Source organism: Protomyctophum bolini, assembly GCF_963924005.1.
Source record: "Protomyctophum bolini genome assembly, chromosome: 5".
Lineage (NCBI taxonomy): Eukaryota > Metazoa > Chordata > Actinopteri > Myctophiformes > Myctophidae > Protomyctophum > Protomyctophum bolini.
The window spans coordinates 47,838,013-47,853,306 of NC_137866.1; the positions used below are offsets into that span (position 1 = coordinate 47,838,013).

The 15,294-nt window shown below is 45.1% G+C and overlaps 1 protein-coding gene across 1 annotated transcript in view; it reads left to right on the forward strand.

Annotated features, from left to right (window-relative positions):
• Positions 1-15,294, forward strand: part of LOC308315167 (uncharacterized protein) — a 62,260-nt gene that overhangs the window by 12,868 nt on the left and 34,098 nt on the right. Inside the window, exons 5-10 of the mRNA XM_080763007.1 lie at positions 230-346; positions 1,540-1,656; positions 7,253-7,369; positions 8,413-8,529; positions 9,573-9,689; positions 12,858-12,974. Coding sequence (XP_080619133.1) covers positions 230-346; positions 1,540-1,656; positions 7,253-7,369; positions 8,413-8,529; positions 9,573-9,689; positions 12,858-12,974 — 702 coding nt within the window. The remainder of the gene's footprint in view (positions 1-229; positions 347-1,539; positions 1,657-7,252; positions 7,370-8,412; positions 8,530-9,572; positions 9,690-12,857; positions 12,975-15,294) is intronic.

Sequence of the window (15,294 nt, forward strand, 5' to 3'; positions counted from 1 at the left end):
ATTCAGGATTCTAAAAACGCCATCTCAATCCTGACCTAAGTTTTAAGTGTTTTAAGTGTGTTGTCTTTATCTCCTTGGGCAAATCATTCCATTGCACCGTTTGTACTACATGGAATACAAGCTACTTTTATGCTAATTACTGTCTGTTATTTACTTAGTATTATTTCTAGTAGTATTATTCACTGTCTCTATTGTTTATGTATTGTTTTTTCTGTCTGTATGATTCCAGAAGTGTCCACCACAGAGCAGAGTCTCCAACTCCCAGCCTTCTGTCTGTGAAGAGTGACTGGTCTAAACCAGGAAATCCTCCTGACTTCAGTAACGAACCTGGACCTCCTGATTCACAGTATGATTGTCAACCCTCCTATAAATATATACAACACTATAACACTGTAACACTATACAATATACACTATAACACTATACAATATACACTATAACATATTTTTTACTGACGGTGAGATGGCGGGAAGCTGTGTTCTGCACTAGCTGTAAACGCCTGAGTGATGCCTGGTCGATGCCAATATACAAAGAGTTGCAATAATCTATTCATGATGAAATCAAAGCATGGATAACCATCTCCAGCTGTTTTTAGGGGAGGTAGGATTTGACCGTGGCGATGATTGGAATTTGGAAGAAGAGCGTTTTAACGACGGAGCTGATTTGTTTTTTAAGTTTAAAATCTTTATCAAAAATAAAACCAAGAGGGGGGACAGTGGCACAGTCGGTAGTGTTGTCGCCTCACAGCTAGAAGATCCTGGGTTCGATTCCCGCTGTGGGCGCTGGGGGCGTGTTCTCTCCTCTGCGTCATCAATGCCCATACCCGAGGCGGGGTTGGCGAAAGGGCCTTTCTGTGTGGAGTTTGTATGTTCTCCCCCTTTCCCCTAGGGTATAGTACCCTCACATGTTCACCCGTGTCCCCTAGGGTAGGTACCCTCACATGTTCTCCCCGTGACCCCTAGGGTAGGTACCCTCACATGTTCTCCCTGTGACCCCTAGGGTAGGTACCCTCACATGTTCTCCCCGTGACCCCTAGGGTATAGGTACCCTCACATGTTCTCCCCGTGTCCTCTAGGGTAGGTACCCTCACATGTTCTCCCCGTGTCCCCTAGGGTAGGTACCCTCGCATGTTCTCCCCGTGTCCCCTAGGGTAGGTACCCTCGCATGTTCTCCCCGTGACCCCTAGGGTAGGTACCCTCACATGTTCTCCTCGTGACCCCTAGGGTAGGTAGCCTCACAAAAACATGCAGTAATCCTGGTCGGAATGTGTGAAAGAGATAACTGTTAAAATTGCTCAATTCAACAGACCCATTCAGGATTCTAAAAACGCCATCTCAATCCTGACCTAAGTTTTAAGTGTTTTAAGTGTGTTGTCTTTATCTCCTTGGGCAAATCATTCCATTGCACCGTTTGTACTACATGGAATACAAGCTACTTTTATGCTAATTACTGTCTGTTATTTACTTAGTATTATTTCTAGTAGTATTATTCACTGTCTCTATTGTTTATGTATTGTTTTTTCTGTCTGTATGATTCCAGAAGTCTCCACCACAGAGCAGAGTCTCCAACTCCCAGCCTTCTGTCTGTGAAGAGTGACTGGTCTAAACCAGGAAATCCTCCTGACTTCAGTAACGAACCTGGACCTCCTGATTCACAGTATGATTGTCAACCCTCCTATAAATATATACAACACTATAACACTGTAACACTATACAATATACACTATAACACTATACAATATACACTATAACATATTTTTTACTGACGGTGAGATGGCGGGAAGCTGTGTTCTGCACTAGCTGTAAACGCCTGAGTGATGCCTGGTCGATGCCAATATACAGAGTTGCAATAATCTATTCATGATGAAATCAAAGCATGGATAACCATCTCCAGCTGTTTTTAGGGGAGGTAGGATTTGACCGTGGCGATGATTGGAATTTGGAAGAAGAGCGTTTTAACGACGGAGCTGATTTGTTTTTTAAGTTTAAAATCTTTATCAAAAATAAAACCAAGAGGGGGGACAGTGGCACAGTCGGTAGTGTTGTCGCCTCACAGCTAGAAGATCCTGGGTTCGATTCCCGCTGTGGGCGCTGGGGGCGTGTTCTCTCCTCTGCGTCATCAATGCCCATACCCGAGGCGGGGTTAGTGAAAGGGCCCTTCTGTGTGGAGTTTGTATGTTCTCCCCCTTTCCCCTAGGGTATAGTACCCTCACATGTTCTCCCCGTGTCCCCTAGGGTAGGTACCCTCACATGTTCTCCCCGTGTCCCCTAGGGTATAGTACCCTCACATGTTCTCCCCGTGTCCCCTAGGGTATAGGTACCCTCACATGTTCTCCCCGTGTCCCCTAGGGTAGGTACCCTCACATGTTCTCCCCGTGTCCCCTAGGGTAGGTACCCTCACATGTTCTCCCCGTGACCCCTAGGGTAGGTAGCCTCACAAAAACATGCAGTAATCCTGGTCGGAATGTGTGAAAGAGATAACTGTTACAATTGCGCAATTCAACAGACCCATTCAGGATTCTAAAAACGCCATCTCAATCCTGACCTAAGTTTTAAGTGTTTTAAATGTGTTGTCTTTATCTCCTTGGGCAAATCATTCCATTGCACCGTTTGTACTACATGGAATACAAGCTACTGTTATGCTAATTACTGTCTGTTATTTACTTAGTATTATTTCTAGTAGTATTATTCACTGTCTCTATTGTTTATGTACTAGAATTTCGCCCGGCTTCGCCGGGCTCATCCCAGTGTCGTTGCAGCGCAATATGGGAAGAAGGAATTTTCAGGAGTTGACAGAGTCCACTTCATGTTTCAGCTGTGTTTTTAAACTCAGTAGTGTGCCCTGCACACAGCGCACACTCGCAATTGCAGCTGGAGGGCGACGCGACACACACACACACACACACACACACACACACACACACACACAGAGAGCGATGTGTGGATAAATCAGAGATTTGGGAAATGTGTTCTGAATGGGCCAGAATATATGTGTGTAGGCTGCAACAATGATTTCATAAAGTGTAGTTTAGTTTTGAACAGGCAACTAATGTAGTGATACACACACACACACACACACACACACACACACACACACACACACACACACAGAGCGATGTGTGGATAAATGACTGAGATTTGGGAAATGCGCACGCAAGCACATAATGCACGGCGTTACAGGATTATATAGGTCACGTGACACACACGGCTTCCACATTTCGCTTCATACTGGGTGAAAGTGTCCTTCCAAAAATTATATTTTCGCTCGAAATTCTTATTCACAATGACATTGAGTTGAGGTGTTGTTTTTTGGGTAATTGTTGCATAAGCGCTATTTCGCACAGGAGTCCCGTGAGGCGGGCAATCTCCCTCCCCTCCCCTGTGTCTGAAGCAGCTAGCATGGAAGCTATATGGAACCTTTCCCTCCGAGTGCACACAACCATGCCGTTATCCACGCGTCCATCCGATAGCTTTTAATGTAAATGTCCCATCCACTGAGCAAAAGCGATATAAGCGCCTTATTCATTCACACACACACACACACACACACACACACACACACACACACACACACACACACACACACACACACACACACGCACGCACGCACGCACACACACGGTCGCCTGCAGACCCAGCTCCCAGCGAGTGCTGCTGCTGCAAGCAGTGAGTGTAACAGAGCTGGTGACGTAAGAGGCAGGCAGTGTTGCCAGGTTTGCGAGTTGTAAGCGAGTTGTAGTGTATGTAAGTAGCGTGGTTTAAAGGGCTTGTTTGTGGGCTGGTTGGGCTTGTTTCTGACCGTGTTGGGGCAGCAGTGATTGTGTTCCGTGTAGGAATGTTTCATAAAAGTATTATTTGCAGAGTAAATAAGACACTTGAACGGCAAAAAAATAGCCTATGTCAGTTCGGGGAGCGTGCCGAATTTATTTTGCATATAGAGATGTGTGGTAAAAGTGTGGTTCGGTCGGAGATAGAGCACAAAGAATGAGTATGGGTACCACTTCTCACTTGTATAGTAGATTGTACAACTCAATCAAACAAACGTTTGTTTAATCAATGTATTGCCCCATTGAAAAAAAAGAAAAGGCCAAACTGGTACACCCGATACTATTTAATATTTCCCTTATGTTTGATATTTTCTTATCACATCCATGGTATGAAAACAATGCTAAGGAGTTGCTTCAATGAAATATAATTGCTTTAAGCTGAAAACGGGTTATTAGTTATTATGTGTAGTGTAGTGTAGTCAACATGTTAAGGCTCATACACACTGCCCGGTATTTGCTGCGATTATGCTTTCGGGGAGCATTGTTGGCGCTGGCCGAGAAAAACCCCTGATCTGACGTTAAGTGGTGCCCAAATGGTAGATCACGATCTACAAAGGCTTTGCAGGTAGACCACATGACATGGCAGTAAAAATATATATAATTTTAATAAAAAAAACGATTTTTGCATCTTCCGCTTTAGATGAACTGAAATGACTTGAGTGATTGACATCAAAAAGGGCCTGTCAGCTCAAACACACAATGCAATACTTGTTGTTGCTTACAATCATCAGTAGCAAAGTCAAATACCAACAAAAATAAAAGCCTACGATTTGCATTGTCCCCCCTCTATTTCCCATTCCATGTGCGTTTGTCTTATATGTAGCCTATATGAAAGGCCCCTCAATTACATTTTGTCACTATTTGCAGCAATGGGATGATAGTTTTATTTGGTGGGTATGTTGAGCTGGTCGTTTTGAAAGTAGCTCTCAAGTCCATAAAACAAACTAACATAGGCTACTTCTCTATAAGCAGAATCATGAATAGGCCTATTTAATTTATACAAAAGGAGAAGAGAGAGAGAGAGAGAGCAATGTGTTTGTGTCTCAAACTTTGTCTAATATTGTTTTAGAGCAGTGGTTCTCAAACATTGTCATGGCAAGAGCAAAGGACCCCCAATATTTTTTCAATGTACAAAAATAATCCCAAAATTGCGCATCTATAAATTCTAAGCATGTGAGCCGGGACTGTGTGTGTGTGTGTGTGTATATAGTATACATTCCGTCTGTAATTCCCTGTAGGCTTCACGTGAATAATGTTGTGTGCGCGCGTGCGGAGAAATAGTTATTTAATGAATCGCATGTTGGTGTGTGTGTGTGTGTGGGGGGGGGGCCTTACAGGCGTGCATGTGCGTGTGTGTGCGTGCAGGCGTATGTATACATTAGGGCTGTCACGATTCGCCTAGTCCACGATTCAATTCAATTTTGGATTTGCAGCTCACGATTCGATTCGATGTTCGATTCGCTATCACGATTCGCCTAGTCCACGATTCAATTCAATGTTCGATTTGAAGCTCACGATTTGCTTCGATGTTTGATTAAATTTTTTCAATCTATTTTTTTAAAACCTTCTTTTTCAGCATTGAGGGCTATATTCATTATAATTTAGGCCAATATCTTGGTTTGTAAAGAAAAACACTTGTTTCCCAATAAGTCACATTTATTTTCTATAAATAACAAATCAGAATGAGAATAAGAAAAGGTTTAACAACTTTGGGTTTTATGCCCTAACATTTTTTAAATGTTTCTTTAAGATGAGATGACTTGTAACATTCTTGTTAAGCTCTAAGTAAGTAAATGAAAGAAAAAAGAAGAAAAGACAAATAGTATATAGACCCATCTGTTGTTAGTTCAAGTATTAAATACTAATTTAAGTGTGTAATTTCACTTATACACTACCTGGTTATAAATAGCTGCAGTAGGCTACACCATTTTATGCAGTATTTTATACTATTTCTATTTAGTGTACATTTAGTGGATGTGGCTTACATCCGGTCTAAAGCCCACCCACTGTATGCGCTGATTTCCATACACAATCCGTATCCTCCCCTCACCGGATGTTGAATTAACAGTACTAACGGCCATATATTTGACGATCACATGTATTATTAGTTTTATACATTTTAGGAGTGAAAACATGTGTGACCTGCATGGCATTTTGTAACGTGGTTCTGCTGTTCTGCAACTCTCATTAAATATTGAAAGCCAGCGTTTGCCACCACTGATAGTGGTCGCATGTCTGCAGCTATGCAGACCGCAACTCCGTGCGTTAATTGTTTTGCACGGGGCGAATTAGCTGAGAGCTTTTCTCTATAAGAATATAGTTGGCTGTGTTGTTGTCTTTGTACCATCGTCGTTGGACAGATCGATTTCTTTGTGATGTCTGCTAAGATGCTGCGTGTTGCCTTTGGGATACGGCCCTCGTTTTCTTTTCCACACTTATTTCCGTGTATCATCGTCGTCGCTGTCTACAACAGCACTGGCCATGGTGAAACGCAACAGCCGTCGCGTTCTCTCACTTGTCAACTCCTCTCTGTGTGTGTGTGTGTGTGTGTGTGTGTGACTGAGTGTGTGTGTGTGTGTGGCACTGCTCCGAGGATTTTCGTCTCTTTTTTTTCTCCATGCATTCGCATGGGCGGAATGGCCCGGCCGCTCGCGGAAGTAAATTGGCTGTGTGGCGAAAATAGGCAAAGTGATCGGTGTAAGGGTGATATTTTGGCCCAATCCGATTATTGACAAAGAACAATGTTGATGTAACTAAGGGAATCGTCGAGTCATTTTTTTTGTAAATAAAGAGATTTAGATGGAATAAGCGAAATAGCGATCGTATAATCTCTCCTGTTCCTTCTGTCTCTCATCAATGTCCTGCGCGAGATCAGATTCTGTGCTGCGCGAGATGACATTGTCAAGCTAGTGTGGGGGCGGGGCTGGTAAGAGAGGGCAGTGTTGCCAGGTTTGCGAATTGTAAGCGAGTTGCAGTGTATGCAAGTAGCGTGGTTAAATTCCTTGTGTTGTGGCAACAGCGTAGGGCGCAGCAAATACGACATTGAGGGGTAGAAACCATCCCGGGCGCGTGGTTCATGTAACATGTGTGTCACTGTGAAAGACTGGCCCCATTAAGTGAACGTAGTTGGCGTAGTAGACGCCAACATGACGATTTTGGTAGACGCCAACATGACGATTGTGACGTAGGCTGTTGACGTTGAGCAATAACAGCGTGTTTCATAAAAGTAATATTTGCAGAGTAAATGAGACACTTGAACGGCAAAAAAATAGGCTATATCAGTGCGGGGAGCGTGCCGAATTTATTTTGCATATAGAGATGTGTGGTGAAAGTGTGGTTCGGTCGGAGATAGAGCATGAAGAATGAGTATGGGTACGACTTCTCACTTGTATATATAGATTGTTTTTTCTGTCTGTATGATTCCAGAAATGTCCACCACAGAGCAGAGTCTCCAACTCCCAGCCTTCTGTCTGTGAAGAGTGACTGGTCTAAACCAGGAAATCCTCCTGACTTCAGTAACGAACCTGGACCTCCTGATTCACAGTATGTCAACCCTCCGATAAATATATACAACACTATTTACACTGTAACACTATACAATATACACTATAACACTATACAATATACACTATAACATATTTTATACTGACGGTGAGATGGCGGGCAGCTGTGTTCTGCACTAGCTGTAAACGCCTGAGTGATGCCTGGTCGATGCCAATATACAAAGAGTTGCAATAATCTATTCTTGATGAAATCAAAGCATGGATAACCATCTCCAGCTGTTTTTAGGGGAGGTAGGATTTGACCGTGGCGATGATTGGAATTTGGAAGAAGAGCGTTTTAACGACGGAGCTGATTTGTTTTTTAAGTTTAAAATCTTTATCAAAAATAAAACCAAGAGGGGGGACAGTGGCACAGTCGGTAGTGTTGTCGCCTCACAGCTAGAAGATCCTGGGTTCGATTCCCGCTGTGGGCGCTGGGGGCGTGCTCTCTCCTCTGCGTCATCAATGCCCATACCCGAGGCGGGGTTAGCGAAAGGGCCTTTCTGTGTGGAGTTTGTATGTTCTCCCCCTTTCCCCTAGGGTATAGTACCCTCACATGTTCTCCCCGTGTCCCCTAGGGTAGGTACCCTCACATGTTCTCCCCGTGTCCCCTAGGGTATAGGTACCCTCACATGTTCTCCCCGTGTCCCCTAGGGTAGGTACCCTCACATGTTCTCCCCGTGTCCCCTAGGGTAGGTACCCTCACATGTTCTCCCCGTGACCCCTAGGGTAGGTAGCCTCACAAAAACATGCAGTAATCCTGGTCGGAATGTGTGAAAGAGATAACTGTTACAATTGCGCAATTCAACAGACCCATTCAGGATTCTAAAAACGCCATCTCAATCCTGACCTAAGTTTTAAGTGTTTTAAGTGTGTTGTCTTTATCTCCTTGGGCAAATCATTCCATTGCACCGTTTGTACTACATGGAATACAAGCTACTGTTATGCTAATTACTGTCTGTTATTTACTTAGTATTATTTCTAGTAGTATTATTCACTGTCTCTATTGTTTATGTATTGTTTTTTCTGTCTGTATGATTCCAGAAATGTCCACCACAGAGCAGAGTCTCCAACTCCCAGCCTTCTGTCTGTGAAGAGTGACTGGTCTAAACCAGGAAATCCTCCTGACTTCAGTAACGAACCTGGACCTCCTGATTCACAGTATGTCAACCCTCCGATAAATATATACAACACTATTTACACTGTAACACTATACAATATACACTATAACACTATACAATATACACTATAACATATTTTATACTGACGGTGAGATGGCGGGCAGCTGTGTTCTGCACTAGCTGTAAACGCCTGAGTGATGCCTGGTCGATGCCAATATACAAAGAGTTGCAATAATCTATTCTTGATGAAATCAAAGCATGGATAACCATCTCCAGCTGTTTTTAGGGGAGGTAGGATTTGACCGTGGCGATGATTGGAATTTGGAAGAAGAGCGTTTTAACGACGGAGCTGATTTGTTTTTTAAGTTTAAAATCTTTATCAAAAATAAAACCAAGAGGGGGGACAGTGGCACAGTCGGTAGTGTTGTCACCTCACAGCTAGAAGATCCTGGGTTCGATTCCCACTGTGGGCGCTGGGGGCGTGCTCTCTCCTCTGCGTCATCAATGCCCATACCCGAGGCGGGGTTAGCGAAAGGGCCTTTCTGTGTGGAGTTTGTATGTTCTCCCCCTTTCCCCTAGGGTATAGTACCCTCACATGTTCTCCCCGTGTCCCCTAGGGTAGGTACCCTCACATGTTCTCCCCGTGTCCCCTAGGGTATAGGTACCCTCACATGTTCTCCCCGTGTCCCCTAGGGTAGGTACCCTCACATGTTCTCCCCGTGTCCCCTAGGGTACGTACCCTCACATGTTCTCCCCGTGACCCCTAGGGTAGGTAGCCTCACAAAAACATGCAGTAATCCTGGTCGGAATGTGTGAAAGAGATAACTGTTACAATTGCGCAATTCAACAGACCCATTCAGGATTCTAAAAACGCCATCTCAATCCTGACCTAAGTTTTAAGTGTTTTAAGTGTGTTGTCTTTATCTCCTTGGGCAAATCATTCCATTGCACCGTTTGTACTACATGGAATACAAGCTACTGTTATGCTAATTACTGTCTGTTATTTACTTAGTATTATTTCTAGTAGTATTATTCACTGTCTCTATTGTTTATGTATTGTTTTTTCTGTCTGTATGATTCCAGAAATGTCCACCACAGAGCAGAGTCTCCAACTCCCAGCCTTCTGTCTGTGAAGAGTGACTGGTCTAAACCAGGAAATCCTCCTGACTTCAGTAACGAACCTGGACCTCCTGATTCACAGTATGTCAACCCTCCGATAAATATATACAACACTATTTACACTGTAACACTATACAATATACACTATAACACTATACAATATACACTATAACATATTTTATACTGACGGTGAGATGGCGGGCAGCTGTGTTCTGCACTAGCTGTAAACGCCTGAGTGATGCCTGGTCGATGCCAATATACAAAGAGTTGCAATAATCTATTCTTGATGAAATCAAAGCATGGATAACCATCTCCAGCTGTTTTTAGGGGAGGTAGGATTTGACCGTGGCGATGATTGGAATTTGGAAGAAGAGAGTTTTAACGACGGAGCTGATTGTTTATTAAGTTTAAAATCTTTATCAAAAATAAAACCAAGAGAGGGGACAGTGGCACAGTCGGTAGTGTTGTCGCCTCACAGCTAGAAGATCCTGGGTTCGATTCCCGCTGTGGGCGCTGGGGGCGTGTTCTCTCCTCTGCGTCATCAATGCCCATACCCGAGGCGGGGTTGGCGAAAGGGCCTTTCTGTGTGGAGTTTGTATGTTCTCCCCGTTTCCCCTAGGGTATAGTACCCTCACATGTTCTCCCGTGTCCCCTAGGGTAGGTACCCTCACATGTTCTCCCTGTGACCCCTAGGGTAGGTACCCTCACATGTTCTCCCTGTGACCCCTAGGGTAGGTACCCTCACATGTTCTCCCCGTGTCCCCTAGGGTAGGTACCCTCACATGTTCTCCCCGTGTCCCCTAGGGTAGGTACCCTCACATGTTCTCCCCGTGACCCCTAGGGTAGGTAGCCTCACAAAAACATGCAGTAATCCTAGTCGGAATGTGTGAAAGAGATAACTGTTAAAATTGCTCAATTCAACAGACCCATTCAGGATTCTAAAAACGCCATCTCAATCCTGACCTAAGTTTTAAGGCCCTCATTTATCAACCGTGCGTACGCCAAAATATGGGTGCACGCCGAAATTACCGACATTTTTGACATTTACCATTTCCGCCAAAGCTTGAAATTGAACGTGACAACGTTCAATTTCCACGTTTGCTCCTCAGCTGGCGTACGCATGTTTTTCTGTCGCAGAACGGCGGAGCAGCATTGTTTGACCAGCTGAGAGGCTGCCAAAGGCATCGAAACATATGTATTCACTCCTAAAATGTTAATATAAAACTGTATGTATATGGGCTACATGTAAAAAAAGAAAAAGAAAAAGGAATGGACCTACAAGATGTGTCTTTGTGTCATATTAAATTTATAGGAGCTTTCCAACTTTACAATTAAAATCGCACTTGATTTAAGCCATTTAAACAGTGTTTTGCATGAGCGTATACAGTACATGCGAGGATTTGGGCTGTCTGTGCTGGAATATTTCCATGACGTTGGAAAGTATAGCCTATAGTGCAGTGCTGCCTGCAGCTGCGGAGAGTCCCAACATGCATGGGTAGCCTATATACTGTAGCCTAATCTACAGTAGGCCGATGTCTTTCTGGAGTTACATGTGCAATCTCCTCCTCGTTTAATAAACCCGAAGCGTCGCTCGAATGCCAAATGTACCGCCAGCGCAAGTGGGAACCGCATCGGAGATGTAGGCTACCCAGCCAGCCCACCACCACCACTCCTCCAGTGCCAGCCACATGGGCTACGGTTTTAGCTGCACATTCATATATTGACAGTTGAGTTGAGTTGACAGCCTATCCACTGCAGCGACTAGCGACTGTGAGGCAATCTAAATAGACTGTCGAACGTGCATGGTCAGTTGATCACGGTGTCACGGACAGACAGACAGGCAGACAGGACAGGATCAGGATCGAGGAGCAGCACCTATGCAAAACAGCAGCGTGTGTGCGTGTGTGTGTGTGTGTGTGTGTGTGTGTGTGTGTGTGTGTGTGTGTGTGTGTGTGTGTGTGTGTGTGTGTGTGTGTGTGTGTGTGTGTGTGTGTGTGTGTGTGTGTGTGTGTGTGTGTGTGTGTGTGTGTGTGTGTGTGTGTGTGTGTGTGTGTGTGTGTGTGTGTGTGTGTGTGTGTGTGTGTGTGTGTGTGTGTGTGTGTGTGTGTGTGTGTGTGTGTGCGTGCGTGCGTGCGTGCGTGCGTGCGTGCGTGCGCGCGCCTATTTGTTATTTAATTCATGGTTCACAGGTTCAGGTTTTCGTTCACTAATAGATCTTGTTGTATATTAAATTAAAAATACTTTAATAATTTAATATAACTGTACAACTAACAACACACAGTGACAGTTGCTTGCAAATTGCGATATGTGCGTCAGCGTGCGTGCGGGGGGGGGGGGTGAGGCGGGCAGCAAGGGGGAAGCGAAGCGAGAGGAGAAACAGACCTACAGCTTTATTTAATTCATGCAGGTTTATTTATTTAAGATACAACAAGTTGCAAGTTGCGTGTGCGTGCGTGCGTCTGTGTGCATGAGAGAGCTAGGCTATCATGTCGGCAGTCACCTACAGGACTTTAATATCACAGCAGTGCGCAGTCTTCGCCGTGCACTGCGCACGAATGGGTAAAATTAATATAGGCCAGCCTAATTCCATTCATGGCGATGCGATGTCGATGTGTCATGTATAATTGTATATGCGTGCATGCGTGGACATGACAGCAAGGCAAGCGAGGTGAGAGGGAAATAGACAGCTAGGCCTACAACTTTATTTAATTCATGCAGGTGTTCGTTCTTGTGTGTCTCGTGTGTGTGTGTGTGTGTGTGTGTGTCGAGAGGGGGGTGTGGGCAGCAAGGCACGGGAGAAACGTATTTTTTCCTGTAACCCTGGTTACCAAACTTACCAGCCGTCGTATTGTGATTGTTCATGTCGCAAAAACGAGGGCGAGGCTTGATTTCATAGGGCGTGCCAGATAGATTTCAGCCGTCACATTTATTAACGTCAGGACGAAATTAAGGAAGGATCAGCTGTTTGCGATCACTTTATAAATGCCGTGGCGACGTGGGTGTACTACGAAACCTGCACTCGAATCTGTGGCAGATTTTACACTCGATTGATAAATGAGGGCCTAAGTGTTTTAAGTGTGTTGTCTTTATCTCCTTGGGCAAATCATTCCATTGCACCGTTTGTACTACATGGAATACAAGCTAGTGTTATGCTAATTACTGTCTGTTATTTACTTAGTATTATTTCTAGTAGTATTATTCACTGTCTCTATTGTTTATGTATTGTTTTTTCTGTCTGTATGATTCCAGAAGTGTCCACCACAGAGCAGAGTCTCCAACTCCCAGCCTTCTGTCTGTGAAGAGTGACTGGTCTAAACCAGGAAATCCTCCTGACTTCAGTAACGAACCTGGACCTCCTGATTCACAGTATGTCAACCCTCCTATAAATATATACAACACTATAACACTGTAACACTATACAATATACACTATAACACTATACAATATACACTATAACATATTTTATACTGACGGTGAGATGGCGGGCAGCTGTGTTCTGCACTAGCTGTAAACGCCTGAGTGATGCCTGGTCGATGCCAATATACAAAGAGTTGCAATAATCTATTCTTGATGAAATCAAAGCATGGATAACCATCTCCAGCTGTTTTTAGGGGAGGTAGGATTTGACCGTGGCGATGATTGGAATTTGGAAGAAGAGAGTTTTAAAATCTTTATCAAAAATAAAACAAGAGGTGGCACAGTCTGTAGTGTTGTCGCCTCACAGCTAGAAGATCCTGGCTTCGATTCCCGCTGTGGGCGAGTTTGTATGTTCTCCTGTTTCCCCTAGGGTAGGTACCCTCACATGTTCTCCCCGTGTCCCCTAGGGTTGGTACCCTCACATGTTCTCCCCGTGTACCCTAGGGTAGGTACCCTCACATGTTCTCCCAGTGACCCCTAGGGTAGGTACCCTCACATGTTCTCCCCGTGTCCCTAGGGTAGGTACCCTCACATGTTCTCCCCGTGTCCCTAGGGTAGGTACTGTGGAATCTCTGTGACCAAGGACCAGGCGGGACAGGGAATTGCAGCAGTTTCAACAGCATTTTATTTCATCAACAAGGAAATTATATTACAGGCAGAAGGAGAAACCCCCAGTAGGTTTCTGGGCAAATTATATTCCACACAAATGTCTGTTCCACAGGCGTTTTCCTCAGCCTGGAGGAGGAGGATGAGAACAGAGCATTAGATTTAAATTCAGTATATACAGTCTCTGATAGCACGCTCCTCACTGGAGGGCTCTGTTTAACACGATAAGACGGGGCGGGGTTCCCTTGCTTCGGGTGACGTCATCAGTCTTTATCTTTAACTGTAGCGGGTCTTCTCTCCCGATAGCGGGGGTTCAGCTCCGATAGAGCATAAATCTTCAGGCCGTTCTCGGCAAATCAAATGAGCGACTGTATGCCAGACAGTGCTCAATATAATATTGATAATAACAGGTTTCTTTACGACCTTTATTATAGAGGTTTCAGCGTCACCGTCGCTGTGGCGGGGCTGCCTTCCTCCCGCAGCGAGATGTGTGGAAATGGAACTCCTGTTCCTTTATTGTTTTAATCGTACAGTCCGATAGTCTCTGTCGCTCTGTCGTTTCCTGGAGCGTTCCTAAGAGCCTGTGGTGAGAGGAGAGTGACAGTCAACACATGCAGGAATATACACACACATGAATGGGTGGTGGTGGAAGTGTGTGTGTCTTCTTAGCCCCCGACGGTATTTGCTGTGCGTGCCTCCGTGAGCGTGTGTGTGAACCAGCCGCTGTCAGACTCAGAACTGAATCTTCCTTTTATACTGCGGGTGTGGCCAATGGCTGATTTGGGTGTGGTCGTTCCATCGTCTCAATCTCGCGGAGGAGGAGGTTTGGCACGTAGACATTCCCTACTACGAGGCCGAGGGCGGGCCTAGCTGCCCGAGGCGTCGTCTGTCTGACAGCGTGTCTGGTTGCCCTGGCAACGCACTTACCATCGCGGGGTGTCGCTAGCGAGACCCCACAGTATCCTCACATGTTCTCCCCGTGTCCCCTAGGCTAGGTACCCTCACATGTTCTCCCCGTGTCCCCTAGGGTAGGTACCCTCACATGTTCTCCCCGTGTCCTAGGGTAGGCAAAACATGCAGTAATCCTGGTCGGAATGTGTTAACGGTCCAATGACATGCCCCAAAATTAATATGGGTGGTACAGTACATCACGTGGTCTGACTGAAAACAGTTTGAAAGCGTTCGCGATGGGCTACGGCGCTAGCAACAAGTGGCTACTAGGTCAGGCTAGCGTTTTTGACGGTACATTTAGCGTCATATTGGTTATAAATGTAATTGAAAAAATATATTTTTTCGCCCGAAACTCCCGCCCGAAAGAATGCAATTGAGGTTGGCGTGGGTTTTTTAGGGGAACTGCAGCACAAGTGCAAATTTCGGACTCGAGTCCCACGTTCCCCCGGCCACCAACAACCCTGTCTGCCCGCTCTGAGTAGAGCCCTGAGCCCCGCAGCGCGACTACTGTTCTCTTCCCTTTCTTTCTTCCCCTCTCAGCCGCAGGCTGACTGTACACCCACTGTAATACCGTAGTCAGTTACCACAACATTGTTCAAGTGAACTATAGTGTGTTTGTTTGTATTCATTGTAATAATCAATATCGCTATCACCTGGTTGTCCGAGCCGAGTGGGGAGGGGGGCTCTCTTTCTCTCTCTCTCTCTCTCTCTC